Genomic DNA, 20,986 nt, shown 5'->3' with positions numbered 1-20,986 from the left:
GCAGAGGCTAGGACACTCACTTTTTTACAATATTAGTAAATGATTTTGTTACTCTTTTTCTTCTCCGTTACTCTTTTTCTTCTCTGAAAAAGAAAAATATAAAGTCAAACACTTTAAATACATTAAGGGTTGTGATTTATTCAGTAACAGTATAAAAGTTCTTTCTAACAAATTCTATTTAATTGAGGACCACACCATCAAAATTTAGAAATTGTAAAATTGTTTGCGCGAGCCGACACATACATTATTTAAAACTCTGGGTGTCACAAAGAAGCATTATCGGAGATTTTCGGAGTAACTTTAATACTATTAATGGAAAATACTTACATAGACACAACCATAACACCTGTACTTACACACAACCAATCACATTTTTTTTATTAATTAAAAATTAAAAATAAAATTGTCTCTCTCCTCTTTTATCTCAACCACCCCCATGATGTCAATTAAAACCGAAATTAAAATTTAAATAAATTTACATTTTCTCTCTTTTCATTAATTGTTCCTAAAAATATGGGTTTAGGTTAGTGTCTATGCGTATTTCTCATTATTAATTGGGACAGAAGTAGAGACCTTCAACTTGAACCGTATAATTCAATCCAGAATGCAAGATTAAAGATGATGTTGGTTACAGGGTGGTTACCTGCTTATGTTAAATTCGCCCCTCAACTTGATAAGTTGGTGGCCAAACCCTTTTACAACCGAAAAAACACAAATTGTAGTTCCAAATGTTCACCACAACTGCAATTTGGATCCAATCCCTTCCAACGCAACAGTTTGAAGAGGTGCTATTGCAAAACGAAAGACCAAGACACGCCATTTTCATCGGATAGCCCATGGGAGAGTGGGGATGTATGGACCAATCTTGCCCTCTATCTTTTCACTCTTCATATTCCTCTCAGTTTTGGAGGCTTATCCGTTGTTTCACTGCTCACTGGACAACAACCTCTTCTTCACCCACAGACTCAGGTAGATGCAATGGAGCCTTTTTTATTGACTTTTGATAACATGTTTTAACACATGGTTCTTTTCATTCACTCATGCAGGCCATATCACTTGTTACCATTCAAGTTCTTGAGTTTAGTGCAGCTCTGGTTTTATTCAAGTACACAGCTAAGCCACAATATAAATTTTCAAATTTCTTCAAAAATAACGACAACAACTGGTTTTTATCATCAGCTCTGGGATTTGGGATTCTTGTTCTTCTCATTTGTCTAACATCAATACTAGGTGACAGATTATTCGACTTTAAGGTTCGTCATAATATATATCCTTTCTGCAATTTCAATTCTTCTGTATCAAAAAAGAAACAAAGATGATATATCTAGCACATTTGTTCTATTTCTCCTCTCATTATCACTTATTGAGGTGCTGCTGCCAGGTGTTTTAGAAGTGGGATATTGTACACCAAGGAGATGTGAATATGGTGAGATATTGTACACAAAGATGATATATCTAGCACATTTGTTCTATTTCTCCTCTCATTATCACTTATTGAGGTGCTGCTGCCAGGTGTTTTAGAAGTGGGATATTGTACACCAAGGAGATGTGAATATGGTGAGGATCTAGCTTTAGGCAGTCAATAGAATTGTTAGGTAGAACATCTTTTGACCCTAGGCTACAAACCAATGGGGTAAAGACTTTGTGATGACAACCTCTTAGTCTTATTGCTAGAGTTGTACAAGTTTCTTAGTAGAACGGTAAGTAGCACCCTTTAACTTGTTTTGGATCTATTTTATTACTCTTGCCAACCAACAAAGTTTGCGGTTTTTGACTGATCAAAGAGTCCTCAGTGAAGATTAATTCAAATGAATATCCAAATTGATGAGAAAGGACTTTGAATTTGGTATAAACCAGGAAATGACAATAAGGCAGTTGATGCTTTATCCAAGAGTACTTATGCATCCATATATGTAGTAAAATTTTCAGAGTTAGATGAGTGGGAAAAACAAGTTCAATCAAACAACAAAATGAATGTTATAATATTGCCCAATCTGATCTGAGATTTCCATTCACATCTAAGATTCTCTTTCCAAAATAAAAAGTTATTATACAAAGGAAAGTTGGAATTTCATATCTCCGCAGTTGGTGGTCATTTCAGTTTTTTAGAACATACAAAAAGCTAGCTGCCAACCTCTTACTAATTGTGAAGTTTGTTATGCAGAATAATGTTCAATAAATTGTTGCTAATTGTGAATTTTGTCAGAAAAATAGATATGAACTCTTTCCCCTACCAACCAGTCTTTTCCAACCTCTTTCATTCTAACTCGGGTTTGCTGGCTGATATTTCTATGGTTTATAGAGGGCCTTCCAAAGGAACAAGGTAAAGATACTACCATGGTGGTGGAAGACAGGGTTATGAAACATGTTCAGTTTATCCCTCTCAGTTTCATAGTCACTTCAAAGTTGAATGATTTCAAGTGGCCCGTACTAAACTCAAATTCCGTTCAGCATATCACTTGTAATAAGGGTGAAACTAAAATTGTGAACTGTTGCTTTTAAACTTATTTAAGTTATTTGGTTGGTTCTAAGTCAAAGTAGTAGATTAAGCAGTTGATTGGGGTTAAATTTTGGTTCAATACAAATTATAATAGCTCAACTAAAAGCACCCCTTTTAAAGTCCGCCATGGAAGAGATCCCTTCAACTCAACTTCTCAAAGAACTACTCCTTCCTCAATTGCATTCAATAATATCTCCTCATGTGGCATTAAAGTGTTAATTCAATGGATGACCTTCCAGCCTTTGAAGCCATACGGGCACCTGCAGATGTTATTCAGGAGAAGTTTTCAAATTTTCACCTCGAGGACTAAGTGAAACTTTTGAGGAGGAATTTGGTTAGTAAATAGGCCTCAAATTATGTAACCTATTCTAGGAGGAAGCCTGTTAACTTAAGTGTATTTATGTGACCTGTGTAGATCTGAAATGGAGAGGAAGAGAAGGGAAAGCTGTTCGGTTTCTGATTTAGCTGATTGGAAGAGACCAGGATCTCTAACTGCTAGGCAGTTACAAGCAGCTTTATCATTCTATTTCTTCAACATATATTTAACCTTTGTAAATGTATCTGAGGTCCAAAGAATGTATAAAAAGCGTTGAATCAAAGGAAAAACAAATTTGTTTGGGACATTTGTCTGAGTTGTCTGACACGTATCGTATGAGTGTCATACAGGTGTGAAACACTGATCCAAGAAGTGTCAGAGTTAAGAAAAAATATTTTTAGATACCTATTTGAATTTTTTGGCACTTGTTATATGAGTGTCATACAAATGTTAGACACCAAGACACACCTAATCTTAGAGGTTTCCGCAATGATTGTCATTTTTCATATTAGACATCTATCTGGACAAGCATCAAGTTGTAAGCATTAGCATATAATTATGATCAGTACAATTGACTCAAAACATAAGGTCCGACCCTGTCATGGAAAATACCCCACATAAACTTTGTTAAACAGTTCTATACTAAGTTGCGGAAAGTGATGTGGAAGAGGAGTGATGTGAGCTATAATAAACTTGAAACTAATGATTATTTAAGATCTGTCTCTGAAATATTTTGAACTGTATAATTTAAAATCAAAAACTTAGACTCTTACCACTTCATAGACAATAAACTTACCTACTTGGTAATGGGTATGTGTGGGATATAAAGGAAGAGGTGAAAAAAAGAGAGATCGGTAATTATGAGTGAGGATTTGAAGCATTATAACTGTCATCCCTGGATACTGTCCTAGTTTAAAGCAAATTTATTGTCCTTAAATTTTGTTAATATACCAGCAATCCTCATTATTCTGAGAAGTTATTGTAAAAATGAGATTGAAAGTTATGGAATGATGTTTTGTGTTGTATTATTGCAGCCTGTCAGCAACACTTCACTGAAGGAGATCCTCCTGAATAGTGATATCTCAAGAGTTTGTTGTGTTGTTGCTTACTGTATTGTTACTCCTCTTTTGGAAGAAGTTGTTTATAGAGGATTTCTGCTAACGTCACTTTCCTCAACCATGAAGTGGCAACAAGCTGTAGCCATAAGCTCTGTTATATTCAGTGCAATTCACTTCTCTGGTGAAAACTTTGTACAATTGTTCATCATTGGATGTGTCCTTGGATGCTCCTATTGCTGGACCGGAAATTTGAACTCGTCCATTGTTATTCATTCTTTGTACAATGCTGTGACTTTACTAATAACTTATTTTTATTAGATTTTATTTATTGACTGGAACCGGTAAGCAAAGTTCATTGTATAGATGTTGGGATTAATGCTAATATTAATCAAAACATGATGTATACTCAATGCACATCTTGTTATTACAATCATACTACGGCGGAAGTCAAATAAACATATGTGCATGCTTTTAGATCTGTGACAAACACACAGACTGAGGTTACACAAGCATTCCTTGCTTGTGGCATTTTTGTGTTGTCTCTGGTATAGCAGGAAACATTATATATAAGATGATTGTTGATTAGGATTTTCAATATTTTGAAATGGTCACTGGTGACATGAACTACCCTTCCTACCTTGGCCGACCTATAGGTTAACAATGGTCCAATGAGGCATTGGTATATACTAAAGACGATCCAATCTCAATGTTAATCCTCGTGGATGGTTGGATCGAGAGATAAGAAGGAACGACAAACCAAAAGAGAGGGTATAAGACCTTAGGAAGAGGTTGTTATTTATAAGAAGTTATAAGCTCTCACTTATCGGAAGCTTATCGTTTCTCAGAAGCAGTTTGTCTTCTTAGAAAGTAAAGACTTCTCTGAGCTTCTGATAACTGGAAAACATTAATAAATAAATGAATACCAGATATATCCTGGTTCACTTGAGAAACCCTCAAGCTAATCCATTCCACCCTTCCGAGGTGATTTCGCCTTGAGCACAAGGACTTAATTCACTATAATCAAACTGATTACAATTGCACAGGCAACAACAGGTGACTAACATTTGCACAGACAACCCCTGTGACTAACGACCTGCACAGGCAACCCCTGTGACTAACACCCAATGACATGTTCAGTGATATGAGTTAACAGATATAACATTCATTGTCCCCTGCATAAACCACCGTTTGTGACTAAACACCCTTGCACAGGAAACCCCTGTGACTCACTCCTGCACAAGCCACCGCTTGTGACTAATAACCTTGCACAATAACCACTTGTGACTGACCAACAATGAAATGTTCAGTGATCTGTTCCACAGATAGAACATTCATTGACCCATTTAGATTCCTGACCTTCACTCGGTCTTCTAAGAGGATTTCCCACAATGACCGCAACCATTGTCTTCTCAAGCTTCTGACCTTCACTCGGTCACTCAAGGAACAATCAACATTCAGTTGATAAACTAGTGTTTACATGAATGCTTCTTTTAAGTAGATTACACATAATATTAAGCACATATTATTTAACAGAGCTCCGAGCAACAACTCCAATGTTAAAAAAATTTACAAGAAGAATCCTAGACCTAAAACACTATATGAGCAACAACTCTAGCGTTCATTACGTTGTTCTACAAAGTTGTATATGATAGAAAGTTAGGTAGCATCTTGTAGTGGTCTTCTTCTTCATCTTCTTTGAGCAAGTTCCGAGTAGTAACTCCTTGCTTCTTCTGATTTCTTCCAATATGCATATGATGACAGTTGAATGGCATCTTGAAGAATCTTTTTCTTCTGATCAGCTTCAGCATATCAACTTAGGCTTTAGCAACATCTAAATTGCCCAGCAGTATTTTGATTGGTATGTGCTTCAGCCTCTCATTCTGACATATGCTTCTTGATATTAGTTTGTTAGCATAGTCATCTTTTTCATCACTGTGTTCATGTTAATCTGTGATGGTTGAGTTCCATGTCAAACCAAATCACAATTAATAATTACAACGAAAACAACCGTTATAGCTGTATGAACATCAACCGTGACATCTATTTTTGTAGCGATACCAACGACATCAGAAGCTACACATATATGTGATATGAACAACATAGGCGTTGCCAATGTCGTCACCTTTTGTTGGATGATTTGATCTTCTTATATAATTCTCAAAAGAGACATTGAGGGTTAAGAAGGTCTTTTGAATTCCAACGGCTAGTTCCCAACGGGTAGAATCAAGCTTTTCTGTGGATAATACTTTCTTTTGTCTTTTAGCTTGATATGTTGTAGGTTGGTGGGAGACAGCTTCTGAAAAATAGTACGTACATTTGGTTGTGTTATGTACTGCTGTATTATTTCCTTCTTGACCAAGTTCTTCGATCTTATCCTCATATAATGTACTTTTGATTCTGAAGTAGTAAGCTTGGAGGAGATCAACTTGTCTTCTTCCTGATAATGATTCTGATGTGTAGTTCAGAAACTACTTTGAGTGAAGAGTAGAATCATTATCTTATGAGAGTCAGAGTCTCGTTTATCAGAATTGATAACAGCAGCTCTTCTGAAGAAACAATACTTCACTTCTGATATGTAGTTGACTTATGATGATGTAGCTTGTCCATATTTTGTTTTAGAGTCCTTAAAGTTAGAACCTTACTTTCCAGATATTTATGCAGCAGCCAATCTGAAAACGAGTTCTTCCTTTGTTGAAGGCACTTATGATTCTTGAAACTTTGGCCTCTGATCTTCATTACATCCTTGAGTCTGGTCTTCATATGCTTGACTTAACCTTTGATGTATCTGATCTGTATTCAGAATCTTCGACTTTGTCTTCAGAGATAGAAGCAGCAGCTTTTCTGTTGGACAAATCTCAGCTTCTGATTTATGCTTGAAAGCTCGATCTTGTATGGTAATTTCTGATGTTGGAGTACTGATTCTGACTTTGAATCCTTCTGATTACTTGTGACTTCTGAATCAGCAGCTTGTTGAGAAGTGCACAGTAACTTCTTTTGATGATCATTCAGCAGCAAATAATATTTTTGAGTTGCCTGGCTTGTTTCTGATGATTCTTTATGGACAACAATCTAGAATCTCCATGAACATAATATTTGCACACTCAAGAAAACTATTAGAAACTAAATTGTTACATACAGAATATATGTGATGTTATCGTCAAAACTTAGAGACTCATTGCCTAAACAAATTTTTTTCTTACAATCTCCCCCTTTTTGATGATGATCAAAACATGTATTTTAATGGAACAATTTTAAAGGGTAATATCATGAAAAATAACGTTTTTGTTAATAGCGATACTCCCCCTGAGTCTTAGAATCATGATTTATTTCTTCTATCAAAATCATCATCTCTTCACCCCCTTTTTGTCATAATCAAAAAGGTTATGAGCATTGATCTTTCAAGAGATATTTGATGATGTCCTCCAAATTTGGATAACCTCATATCACACAAAGTTCAGAGTTTTCAGTAACAGCTCCCCCTGAATGTGTAATTCCCAAAATTTAATTTAAGCTTGTTTAGAGACGTTCTCTGATCCCAAAACTCACAAAATTAGAAATTTTGAGTTATCAGAACTGTTTATTGTGGAAAATGATAAACAAGCGGTAGTCTTCCCAAAGCCTAAAAACTAAGGGTTACTTGCATGATCGACTAGTTGATCCTAGGACATGTGCTAATATAACTAAGTATAACTTGTTCAGTTCGACAAAAAACTAGACTCTGTAAGAAACGGTTTCCTCCAAAGCATTGAACAAGTAAGATTTTCCACAAAAAGAAGTTAATGTGACTGAAGGTGACTCGTGACTGACAGAAACTTATGACATTTAAAAGAGATACACAACGAATGCATCTTTGGTGAATTCCATTACGTCAATGGAACCAGTGTCGAAAACATGGATAATGATGTAAAAATATTGTTCAAACGTAAAAGAGACTAAAACAAGATATTCAAAAGGAATAATTGACAAGACATGAAATTGCATTGAAATTAAAGTGGTGATTCACGTACATTAACACTCTTGAAACTTTCTGCTTCCTCACACTCGAAATATAAAGTTTTTCTAAGTGATTTAGTACAAATGAACACCCAAAATCCTTTGTTGGATCCTTTATTTATAATGACTACAACTTAACTGCCTATAACCTAAAACCTGTTAAACGTTTGACACGTCTTAAGGTAACTGCTCCCTACGTCTTTGGCGCTCATTTTTGAAATACTCCTGCATAACTGCTAGTGCTTTCAAATGTCAAATGTCTCGCTCGAGTGTCTGCTTTGACGCCAACATCCAAAAAATATATTTAGAAATTTTTATAAGTCTCAATCTTCAACGGGGTCGACGGACACACTTCGACCATCTTATTTGCCTACCACGTCGACTCCTCCTTTCACTACCTTATAACCTTTTCAGCTCATTGTCGACCTTAACTCCTTTCAAATTGCATATTATAGAGTATAATCCCTTAGTTCATAGGACCCTTCCCTTAACTGCATCACTCAAATACCTTAAAAATATTTTTAAGGTAACAAAATGCCCCCCAAAGATGCCATTGTCGAATTCCAATCTTTATGAGATAATGACATCTTTGAAATGTCAATCATCGTCCTCCACTTCTTCGTTTCCACCTTTTTTAATGGCGTAACTGTTCACCCCACATTGCTGACGTCCTGCCATTACGACAACGTTGGAGGAGTGAAAAACACTTAGAAAGGGGGGATTGAATAAGGGTTGTTTCTTTTTGGTAGATAAAAATAATGAACACTATTATTTTTATCCAGGTTCGTTTGAACTCAAACTACCTCCAGTCCACCCTCACGGGTGATTTACCTCCACTGAGGATTTAATCCACTAATCAAATATGATTACAATGGTTCTCCACTTAGATCAACCTCTAAGTCTTCTTGAGTCTACAGATCACAACTTGATCACTCAAGGAATTTTTGGTTTACAAAGATATAATCAAATACAAGAGATTAAAGTTGCTTCTAATAAAGCTGTAATCACCAAGTGATCTTTCATACCAAGCTCTTGGAGCTTGCTTCAGACCATATTATGATTTCTTAAGTTTGAAAACATGTTCTGGAGACTTAGAGTTTTCAAAACCAGGAGGTTGGTGAACATAAACTTCTTCATCTATATAACCATTTAAAAAAGCACTCTTAACACCCATCTGATACAGAGTGATGTTATTCTGAGTGGAAAAAGAAATTAATAATCTAATAGATTCTAACCTGGCAGCTGGTGCAAAATTTTTATTATAATTAATACCTTCTTGTTGACTATAACCTTGAGCAACCAGTCTGGCCTTGTTTCTGACTACTTCACCTTTTTCATTTAGCTTGTTTCTGAAAACCCACTTTGTTCCAATAATGTTAAATCCTTTAGGTCTTGGAACCAGATCCCACACATCATTTCTTGTAAACTGATTTAACTCTTCTTGCATAGCAATAGTCCAATCAGTATCTTCCAGAGCTTCATCGACAGATGTTGGCTCAATCAGAGACACTAATCCAAAAAGAGACTCTGCATTGTTCTTTAGAAATGATCTTGTTCTGATGGGGTCATCTTTCTTTCCATTAATGGATTGAACAACTGGGAAGCTGAAGATGTGATCTCCTTTGATCAGGAGTAAATGCAATTTCCTGTTTCCGTTGTTTATATGTTCAAAGATAAAAATGGTTCCTGTACTATCGAACCATGAACTTAAAAGCCAGGTTCCTTGCCCGAAGCACACTGGTCCTTTTTATAAGGATTTGTCATATCATGATCATGTTCATTCAATAAAATCATGGGACGTTTGCATATTCAAATTTTTTGATCCTTTTTGTTTCTTTCTTTACTTTATTCATTTTCAAATAGCTATGTGTTCTTACACACACCCACATAATAAATGCAGATTCACATTCACTTTGGATCTTGTTGATAACGATTCTGCTATTGTCAGTCATGACTTTGAAAATCCGATCTACCAAACTGAGGACGAAAGTGAGGAAGATTGTGAAGTACCTAGGGAACTTGCAAGGCTATTAGAACAAGAAGAAAAGACTATACAGCCGCATGAAGAACCAATTGAAGTTATCAACCTAGGCAGTGACAAAGAAAAGAAAGAAGTCAAGATAGGGGCTGATCTAGAAGACAGTGTCAAGCAAAGACTGATTCAAATGTTACAAGACTACATTGAAATATTCGCTTGGTCCTATGAAGATATGCCTGGCCTTGACACGGATATTGTGGTTCATCGCCTGCCAATCAAAGAAGGTAGCACTCCAGTTAAGCAGAAATTGCGGAGAAGTAGGCCCGACATGTCCAAGAAGATCAAAGACGAGGTTGAAAAACAATTTAACGCTGGATTTCTAAAAGTTGTGAGTTATCCTCCATGGATAGCTAACATAGTGCCCGTGCCTAAAAAAGACGGGAAGGTCAGAATGTGTGTAGACTACAGAGATCTGAATCGGGAAAGCCCCAAAGATGATTTCCCTTTACCTCACATTGATGTACTGGTTGACAATACTGCACAATGCAAGATATTCTCCTTTATGGATGGATTCTCAGGATACAATCAAATCAAGATGGCGCCCGAAGACATGGAAAAGACAACCTTCACAACACCCTGGGGAACCTTTTGTTACAAAGTAATGCCCTTTGGTTTAAAGAACGCAGGAGCAACATATCAGCATGCAATGGTAGCTCTGTTCCATGATATGATTCATCAAGAAATAGAGGTTTATGTCGATGATATGATTGCAAAGTCCAACACCGAAGAAGAACATCTGGGTCATCTGCACAAGCTATTTGACAGACTCAAGAAGTACAGGTTGCGACTGAATCCAAACAAGTGTACCTTTGGAGTAAGATCCGGTAAACTCTTAGGTTTCACCGTCAGCAGCAAGGGTATTGAAGTTGATCCTGCCAAGGTCAAATCCATTCAAGAAATGCCCATACCCCGTACCGAGAAACAAGTCAGAGGATTATTGGGACGTCTGAACTACATAGCCAGATTTATTGCCCATATGACTACTACTTGTGTGCCGATCTTCAAATTGTTGAAGAAAGATCAAGTGGAAAGATGGAACGACAAATGCCAATTAGCCTTTGATAAGATCAAAGAATATCTTCAAAAACCACCAATCTTGTTACCTCCAGTGGAAGGAAGACCTCTGATAATGTACCTGACAGTGTTGGAAGATTCAATGGGGTGTGTACTGGGGCAACATGACGAGTCTGGCCGAAAAGAGCATGCAATTTACTATCTTAGCAAAAAGTTTACCGATTGTGAAACAAGATACTCACTGCTCGAGAAAACTTGCTTTGCCTTGGCATGGGCGGCTCGCCGACTAAGACAGTATATGCTAAACCATACCACTTTCCTGATCTCCAAAATGGATCCTATCAAATATGTGTTCGAAAAACCTGCTCTCTCTGGAAGAATAGCAAGATGGCAAATGATCTTAACAGAGTATGACATCCAGTACACTTCACAAAAAGCGATCAAAGGAAGTGTGGTAGCTGATCATCTGGCTCATCAAGCAGTGGATGATTATCAAGCGTTAAACTTTGACTTCCCAGATGAAGACATTATGCTAGTTACTGACTACGAACAACCAGGACCGGAGGAAGGACCCGAGTCAGGATCCCGATGGACTATGGTTTTTGATGGAGCCTCTAATGCACTTGGCAATGGCATCGGAGCTGTGATCATTTCTCCTGCAGGAGGACATACACCATTCACTGCCAGATTATGTTTCAACTGCACTAACAATATAGTCGAGTATGAAGCATGTATTATGGGTCTTAAAGCTGCAATCGATCTGAGAATCAAGTTCCTGGAAGTCTATGGAGACTCGGCCCTTGTATTTTATCAAGTCAAAGAGGAATGGGACACAAAGCACCCGAATCTAATTCCATACAAAGAATATGTGCTGAGTTTAATTCCTTATTTTGAAGAAATCACTTTTGAACATATCCCGCGCGAAGAAAATCAACTAGCTGATGCTTTAGCTACCATGTCATCTATGTTCAAAGTCAGGTGGGACAATGAGGCGCCAGTGATCACCATTTACAGACAGGATGAACCAGCCTATTGCAATGAGATTGATACCGAAGGAATGGAAGAAAAACCATGGTTCCATGAAGTAAAAAGATATCTCGAAGCCCAGGAGTACCCTGAAGGTGCATCCATTAACGATAGAAAGTTTCTAAGAAGATTTGCCGCCAAATTCTTTCTAAGTAATGGAATCCTGTACAAACGAAACCATGACTCGACTTTGCTTCGTTGTGTGAACAAGAAGGAAGCAGAACAGATTATGGAAGACATACACGATGGTGATTTTGGTACTCATTCAAGTGGACATACAATGGCTAAAAATATTTTAAGAGCAGGTTATTACTGGTCTACCATGGAGACAGACTGCCATCATCACTCTAGAACTTGTCACAAATGCCAGATATATGCTGACAAAGTACATGTACCTCCAGTCCCATTAAACGTCCTGACGGCTCCTTGGCCTTTTGCAATGTGGGGTATTGATATGATTGGAGAAATCAAGCCTACTGCTTCCAACGGACATCGTTTTTCCTAGTCACTATTGATTACTTCACAAAGTGGGTAGAAGAAGCCTCGTTTGCTTCAGTCACCAAGAATGTTGTGGCCTGGTTTATCAAGCATAATCTCATTTGTCGGTATGGCATCCCTGAAAGGATCATCACAGACAATGGCACAAATTTAAATAACCGAATGATTACTGAACTCTGCACACAGTTCCAGATCAAACATCATAACTCATCCCCATATCGACCAAAGATGAATGGCGCGGTAGAAGCTGCCAACAAAAACATCTAAAAGATCGTACAAAAGATGACAGTAACCTACAAAGACTGGCATGAGATGTTACCTTTTGCTCTTCATGGTTATCGCACATCAGCGCGTACTTCAATAGGGGCAACTCCATTTTCCTTAGTCTATGGTATGGAGGCAGTTCTTCCAATTGAAATTCAGATTCCTTCCTTGAGGATTATGAAAGAAGCTGATCTAGACAAAGACGGTTAGATTCAGACTCGGTTGGACCAGATAAATTTGATTGATGAGAAGAGGCTTGCGGCTATTTGTCATGGTCAGTTATACCAGAAACGTATGATCAAAGCCTTCAACAAGAAAGTCAAAAGTCAGACATATCAAACCGGTGATTTGGTTATCAAATGTATCATCTTACCACAAGGCGACCCCAGGGGCAAGTGGACTCCCACTTATGAGGGACCATTTGTAATCAAGAAGGTATTCTCAGGCGGAGCCATGTTGCTTACCACTATGGATGGCGAGGATTTTCCACACCCTGTAAATGCGGACATAGTCAAAAAGTACTTCGCTTAAAGAAAAGCTCGCTAAGTTGAAAACTTGAAAGGGTGACTTAGGCAAAAAATGAGCGTCTCGGTGGATTGAAAACCTGAAAGGGGGATCCAAGCAAAAATTAGAGACTAAAAAATAATAATTATCCCGGTAGGCTGAACACCTGAAAAGGCAGCCTAGGCAAAAGTTAGGGAATAAAGCGTACGACTATGTCCCGTTTGGCTACCTACTCACCTTCAAGGTTCAACACATCAAAGGCACCAATCAGTCCAATTACTTTCTTCCAACAAGTGAGGGATGAGATGCTCGAAGACAGATTGGCAATAGCAGAGATGAAACTTCACTGGATTGTTTTCACATAGCTATTTCTCTTTATGAGTACTTTTCAAAGTTTTATGACAATTTCCTACTACTAGGATTTTTGTCTCCTTGTACTAATCCGCCTATTATGGCTCTCTTTCAAAATCAATATAGTTCATGCTCAAAATCAATGTTTTCACTTTTTCTGTTTTGAATACGTAAACGTCCCAATGATAATTTTGAATGAACATTTGCATTTGAATATGACTGATGTTTATAAGAAAACAGGAATAGCATTCAGGTAATGTCCCAATCGTCTGGACATCATCCCAAAACCAGCATCAGAAGAAAAGTTTCCCAACAGAAATGCGTTTCTCAGCAGATTCCTCAAATGAGATTTTTCTCTCCAACAAAGTGATTCGAGAAACCTTATTCCCCAGCAGGGCTGTTCAAGATCACTATCCCCAAAAGGTGTGATCCTCCACATCAAGGCTTGATCAAATAGTGCATCGGAGGATTACGCATCTTTCTTATTCCCATTTAAGGTGCATCAAAATCAGAACTTTCAAAAACGGTAGTCAAATATCCCTCAAGAGAATACCCTAGTCCGTAAGGAAGTTCCCCAGCTGAGTGTACTCGAACAAGATAGCAAAGATCATCAACAATCATAATGCCTTCGTTTCCAAAATAGCAAGCAGGGATTTATTTTCCCAACCAGAAGTTTGATACGCTCTACATTGCATAAGTCATACATCATACGCATATTCATACATAGCATATAATGTTTCATGACAAACACATACATAACATGCACGGTTCTCATTTAGTTTGAGAATCTCAACATATACATTACATGCATCATGACATTGCATGTCACTAACTTGATTTTTTCAGGTGGACGAATATCCTCAGCAAAGTTATTCTCAATCACATGCAGTGTTCCCCTGGATTCTATTCAGACGAACATTCCTCTCAGATAATAATCAAACCAAAGATTCAAAACTGAAGAGATCTCTCTTTTCAAATCACCTATCAACTCAAAACAAGCAACACAGATCAAAGTCGATACCTTGGACGGTTCCTAAATGATCTACCTTCAAATCTAAGTCGATACCTTGGACGGTTCCTTAATGATCTACCTTCAGATCTAAGTCGATACCTTGGACGGTTCCACAATGATCAACCTTCAAAGATCCAAAGTGAATACCTTGGACGGTTCCTAAATGATCTACCTTCAGATCTAAGTCGATACCTTGGACGGTTCCTTAATGATCTACCTTCAGATCTAAGTCGATACCTTAGACGGTTCCTTAAAGCAGTCAATCTTCAAGATCCAAAGCGGATACCTCATACGGTTCCACAACGATCAACCTTAAAAAAATCTAAAGCGGATACCTCAGACGGTTCCACATAGATCAACTTTCAAAATCTAAAGCGGAAAAACTTTGGACAGTTCCGTAACGATCAGCCTCCAAGATTTAAAGCGGTAACCTCGAACGGTTCCGTAACGGTCAACGCAGAGGTTTTCAAATCCTTCATCAAGATATAATCAATGGATTCATTCTGATGAACAAACCATCAACACATTCGCCAGATGGCATCTGAAAGCCCATCTCAGGTAATGTTTCGATCTGCCAACAACATTTCTCAGACAACACTCAGTGCAAATTCCAGCATCACTTCCGGTGAAGGTAAGTGCAAATTTTCAGGGCATCTGAATATTCAATCATCTTCTACCTTCAGATTCCAATCAGTCTCTTCAGGTTTAAGAAGATTGAATAGGGGCAACTGTTATACCCTAAAATTTGCCCGCATCTTTTTCAGAAAGAAGGCAACAGACTTCTGTCTAAAAATTGGGAGTTTCATATAATCTTGGATTTTATTTCATAAATATCCTGATTTTATGAATACTCGGTTTTTAGAATTTTTCTTATACGGTATTTTGGTTCGCTGTTGAATTTATTCTTACACAAACACAGAGTACTGTTTATCACTTCACACACGCTGTTTATTTGAGATTTATTTGCAAATAAATAGTACAAACGCAATTGGTACAAAATTTAATTTTTGCAGGCGCAGAGTCCGGGGATTCAGACTGTACTGGTAACAAGTAAATTATTATTAGTTTTTGTTTCCCACTAATTTTTGTACTATACTATTGTTTTCAAATCTTTTCCTTTCTTTTCAAATCTCTTTCTTTCAAATCAAATCCTAACTTTATACCATACACTTTCTTTCAAATCCTACTACCACTAAAATTTTCCTTTTTGTACGGAATCACTTCATTCCCCAACGTCTCTATCCTTTTTTTCACTCTATAAATACCCCTCATTTTTTTCCCATAAATTCTCACATCAAAATTTCACTCATTTCTCAAACTTCTACCTCATAATTATTTTCTCTTCTTCCCCGGCAAAAATGGCAAAATGGATGGATACGTGTTTTCTTATGGTCATCACTATTTTGGTGGTAATCATGTCCTTTTTCTGTCTGCATAGTCCTGAAAAATGCGGACCTGGGTTGCTTACACTTCCGTTCATTTATATGTTGCTATTTATAGCATGGGTTTTTAATCGTCATTTTTAAAGTTTGTCGTATCTTTCGCTTTCAAATAATGTACCGTTTATTTTATTTGTCGTACTGTTCATTATATTATGTAATATTTGTACTGTCAGTATTAAATGTCGTACTATCTGTCGTACTGTCGTTTAATTATCAAGATAATATTATGTGTGTTTTCTACTAGTTAAATATTTATTTTTCTGTGCATTAAATATTTTTTTCAAGGTTATTATCGGTAATTTCGTTCACGTACGGTATATTTTATTTATTTATTATGTTTTGTGTTTTTTTAACAATTCATGTAAATAAATTTTCACCATTAACACAACAAAAAAACAAAAAGAAAAAATAACTTTAACTGTTGAATTTTCACTTTAACTGTTACGTTAATGCCCGGACAGCCAGTTGACAGTCAAACCCGCAGTCAGCACGATTCTCCGTGTTTTATACCATCAATCAAATCAATATTTTTCATTTCAAAATTCCAAGATTTTTGTTCTAGAAGTCTTCTGATAATCACATGATCAGCAAAGACTCAGCACTGCACAAAAATCAGGTACGCTTAAGTGTCTCCTACACAAACAGTCCCTAACTAGGGTTTTTGTTTTTGTTTTTTTCAGGAGAACGAGTTTTTTGAGACCTCAAATGGATTTCATGGACCTCCATATGTCTCAAAGTACCACCAGACAAATTTTCAAACTTCAATTTGCTCAGACGCACAGTCAGCAGCTCAAACAGTCAGCAGACGACCAGTTTGACCGAGAAGTCAACAGACAGTCAAAAATGAAATTTTTTGTCAACATCCATATTTTGTCAAAAGATTCATCATTTGATCAATGGTTGATCATAATTCATCAAGAAAAGATCAAAAATCAACAAAACCCTAAGTTTCAAAATTAGGGTTTTCTCCAAAAAAGTCAACTGAACTTTGACCGGCCATAACTCTCTCCTCGTTCATTCAAAAAATTCCAACCAAAGCTTGTTTTGAAGGAAATTCAATTATTTTTCAAATGCAATTGATCCCATGGTCATTCCATTCACCATTTGAAAAATATGAGCTCAGACATTACAGGTCATTTTCAAAGTCAACAAAAAGTGGTTTTTTGTCGAAGGCCATAACATCAAGATAACTTCTCCAAATGAAAAAAAGTTTCCAAAGTAGCTTGTAGAGGGACATATTGAGGTTTCTAAAAAGTAAAAGAGCTCCTTCATATGATCAAAATTGAGGGATTTATGCCTTGTTGAAGTTGGCTATTTTTTGGGAAAATGCATGAAACCAACATTGATCAAAAATGTTTTTTTTCCAAAAGAGGCCAAGTTTTCATGATCCAAACATGATTCTAACGATGCTAAGGGCCTCCCACGACCAACCTAAGGCCCATAACATTTTTATTTCTTTTTTAGTTTAATTTGATTACCTTTAAAATTAAATTAAAAAGAAATGGTGCAAGATCATTATCCAAAGCTTTTGTCTCTTGCTTGAGTCACCAAGGTAGCTTATTTTCTGCAACAAAGAGAAGTACATGGCAGGCCTAGAGCAAGAGGTTGAAGAAATTCAAAGCCATGGCCAAAGAATTCAAAGATTTTTAATATTAAAAAAATCAAAAGTTCAAAAAGCAATCAATGCTTGATAGCTTAAGTTTGCAGCACTTCCATGGCCTATAAATGGACTAGAATACTTCATCAACGACACACACACGAAATCTGAATCAATACTATGCTTGTATCACTCTTGTAACAACTTGTAATTTTGAAAGAAATTTGAAATTCGAATTTTAAGTTTAAGCTCATTTCAATACAAACTAAACACTCAAACACGTTCCTTGACCTTCACTGAACCTATCCAGATCAATTGCAAGCCTTGAAACCTCAAGAACACGCACATATAGCTCACAGTTTGCTCAAACATAAACCTACCAAAATATAATCATACATGCATGTTTAACAAGATGTAATTGCATATTTGTGTTTGGTTTGATGCTCTGGTCGTTTCTGGAGCTTTAATCGGGTTTTAATGGACGTTTGAAGCATATGCCATTTTAGGGTTTCATGAGCTCGAAATGGGATTTTTCGTTAGAGGCAAAATTAGACAAAACTAATGGCATATTTGAACTCAGGGGGCGATTTTAAATTTATCATGTTTGTATGAGATTTTTGAATTTGCAGGAGCTATGGCTACGCTTGGAAACCGTCTCTAAAACCTTTAGCAACAGTTGCAGACCTAACCCAACGGACGGAGGAAGAAGATGAACTCGTGGCAGTCTCTCATTGGCTGCCCTGCGCGCGTTTTATTTTTTAAAAAAAATATCTGATTCAGTGCTTTGCAGGTTTTGCACGCGCCAAGCTCCCTTGCATGGTCACCATCAGATCAGTCCAATCACTCAATCCAACGCCCATGACACGCTAGTCCATGCTATGGACTTACCAGCCAACCACACATGATCCATATTTAATATATATTTTATATTTTTCTATTTTATTTAATTTTCTTTCAACAATTATTTAAAAATAGTTTTTAAAAATCAAAAAATTATATTAAAAATATTTTTAGGTTGATAAAATTCTATATTAATTTTTGATACAAAAATATTTTATTTTTCTTAATAATTATAATATTTTGCTTAATAAATTGGTATATATTTATATATTTTCTTTTTAATTATTTTAACCTATCAAAAAATCAAAAAGAATATTTTCTTTTTATTTAAATTAAGTTTATATATTATAGACTAATTTTGTACATATTTAGCATATTTTTCTCTTTAAGTTTAAATTATTTGTATAATTATTTGTATAATTATATATTAATTAAATTAATAAACTTCCAAAACAACTTCAAAAATCCAAAAAAAATAGTTTTATTTTAAAATTAATTAACAAGCAATATGAACATATTTTAGACTTAATATTTAGGTTTAAATTTTATTTCTACCTTTTTCTCATTTAATTAAATTAATTATGCATTAATTCTAATTAAAATCAACCATCCAAAAAATCCAAAAATACTTCCCTTTATCTTATTGCAATTTAAATTCATAGATAAGTGTATAGGTTGTCAAAATCATGTAAATAGCGTAGTTTACATTTCCCGCACAATCGATGTAATAGTGTAGATTTACTTTCCGCATTTTACATTCCCGCACTTTAATTTCTTTACATATAAAACTGCGTGTATGACAAGAATAAAACTGAAGCGCTAGGTCACTAACTTCAAAGATAAAAATATCTGAATTAAAACACAATCACACTTGCACCTTTTAGGGTAATCCCTCTGTTACTCTTTTCAAAATCAATTCTACTGTTTCAAATACAATTCATACAATTTCTTTCTGTATCCAGTCAAAGAAAATTTTCTAAAAGAAAATAGGAAAGGACCTTATAAATTTAGGGTAGATCTCCTAATTGCTTGCTCAAATCAAAACAACAAATGTTTCACATATCACTGTTTTTTCAAAACAAAACTTCCAAAAAAGACAATACTTTGTATATATCGAAACAAGGATCATTACGAAGTTAAAGATCTTTTTTCCAAAACATCTTTCGAAAGATAAAACACTTCGTATACATCCGCACAAGGATCATTACAAAGTTAATTTACAAAGGTATTTTAAAACCACATACAAGCATTTCAAAGCAAGACAAATGATTCAAACAAGTGAGCTAAGCAATTAAGAGCCCATGGATAACCATGGATACAAAGGGGTGCTAATACCTTCCCTTTGTATAACCTACCCCCTGTCGCGGGGAAAAATCGTATCTTTTTTTGGGATGAGACACCTGATGCCTTCTTTGGGCTCGAGTGCTCAAAAAATGATTTTTCTTTTGTTTCGACCAAACTTTTTATTGTTTCCAAAGTAGGAAAAGGAAAAAAGCTGCAATAACCTTAAAAGTGGGGGAGAGATCTTTGGGTAAGAGGGTTGGTTATACGAAGGGAAGGTATTAGCACCCAACGTATCTATAGTACTCTATAGGTTTCTTTTCTATGTTTTCCATTCCATGTTATTGAGAGGTTCTTGTGAAATAGGTGGGACCTAAGGTGTTTGTTTGATTATGCTCGCAAAGATCATCGGGATCCTCTGCATACATATCCCTTAGAGGGAATCAGAGCATCTGTAGCTCGGGGTCTACGGGTGCTAAGGTTTGAGTGGTTTGAGGGCGAAATTTTGCTCGCCAAGGATACGACCTTGTGCCTACGTATTCTCAAAGGGATGTTGAGAAAGTCAGAGCAATCGTAGTTCCCACTTATGCTAGTGGAAGCAAAGGAAAAGAGACAAATGTCATCTCAATGTTCGATGTATCTAATCTATATCATCATATACATCTGTTTGATTTTTGTTTGAAAATCTTTTCATTATAAGCCCTGGGCCATGCCACTTATGGTGCTTAGAATGATAAAGATGCTTTTTAGCCAGCCTTGTGGCAAAAACTTTCAATGAAGTCAGCCTTGTGACAAAAAGTTTTGATTAATCAGCCAGCCTTGTGGCAAAAGTTTCAATGAAGTCAGCCTTGTGACAAAAACTTTGATTAATCAGCCAGTATGGTGGCAAAAAGTTTGATTGATTAGCCAGCCTTGTGGCAAAAAAGTTAAGTTGATTGATTGATTGATTGATTGTTTGTGATGATATAGAAGAGATACTCCTATCATAGAGATGATAAATGTCTAATCTCCTAGGGTATTTGATTTGGATATTGGGGATGCTTATAAGAAGCCCGTGGGTCCTTGTACGAAGCCCAAGAGGAGGCTATCCGGGGGTCCTTGCATTGTAAGCCCAAGAGGAGGCTATGGGAGGGACAATCGAGGGTCCTTGCATTGTAAGCCCAAGAGGAGGCTATGGGAGGGACAAGTCGTTTGTACAAAGCCCAAGAGGAGGCATGGTATAGTTGGTTTGAGCTCTTAGAGCGATTTCACC

At 36.4% G+C, this 20,986-nt stretch overlaps 1 protein-coding gene across 1 annotated transcript; it reads left to right on the top strand.

Annotated features, from left to right (window-relative positions):
• The first annotated feature begins 560 nt into the window (after positions 1–560).
• LOC131632980 (uncharacterized) lies at positions 561–4,198 on the top strand. The gene is made up of 3 exons (XM_058903685.1): positions 561–969; positions 1,047–1,253; positions 3,851–4,198. The coding sequence occupies exons 1-3, from the start codon at positions 619–621 to the stop codon at positions 4,190–4,192; spliced, it is 900 nt and encodes a 299-aa protein (XP_058759668.1). The 5' UTR covers positions 561–618; the 3' UTR covers positions 4,193–4,198.
• The last annotated feature ends 16,788 nt before the right edge of the window (positions 4,199–20,986 follow it).

The sequence above is a fragment of the Vicia villosa genome, unplaced genomic scaffold, assembly GCF_029867415.1.
Source record: "Vicia villosa cultivar HV-30 ecotype Madison, WI unplaced genomic scaffold, Vvil1.0 ctg.001059F_1_1, whole genome shotgun sequence".
NCBI classification, from domain to species: Eukaryota; Viridiplantae; Streptophyta; class Magnoliopsida; order Fabales; family Fabaceae; genus Vicia; species Vicia villosa.
Note: the sequence above shows the minus strand (reverse complement) of the source record. Positions and strands in the feature narration are given on the sequence as shown.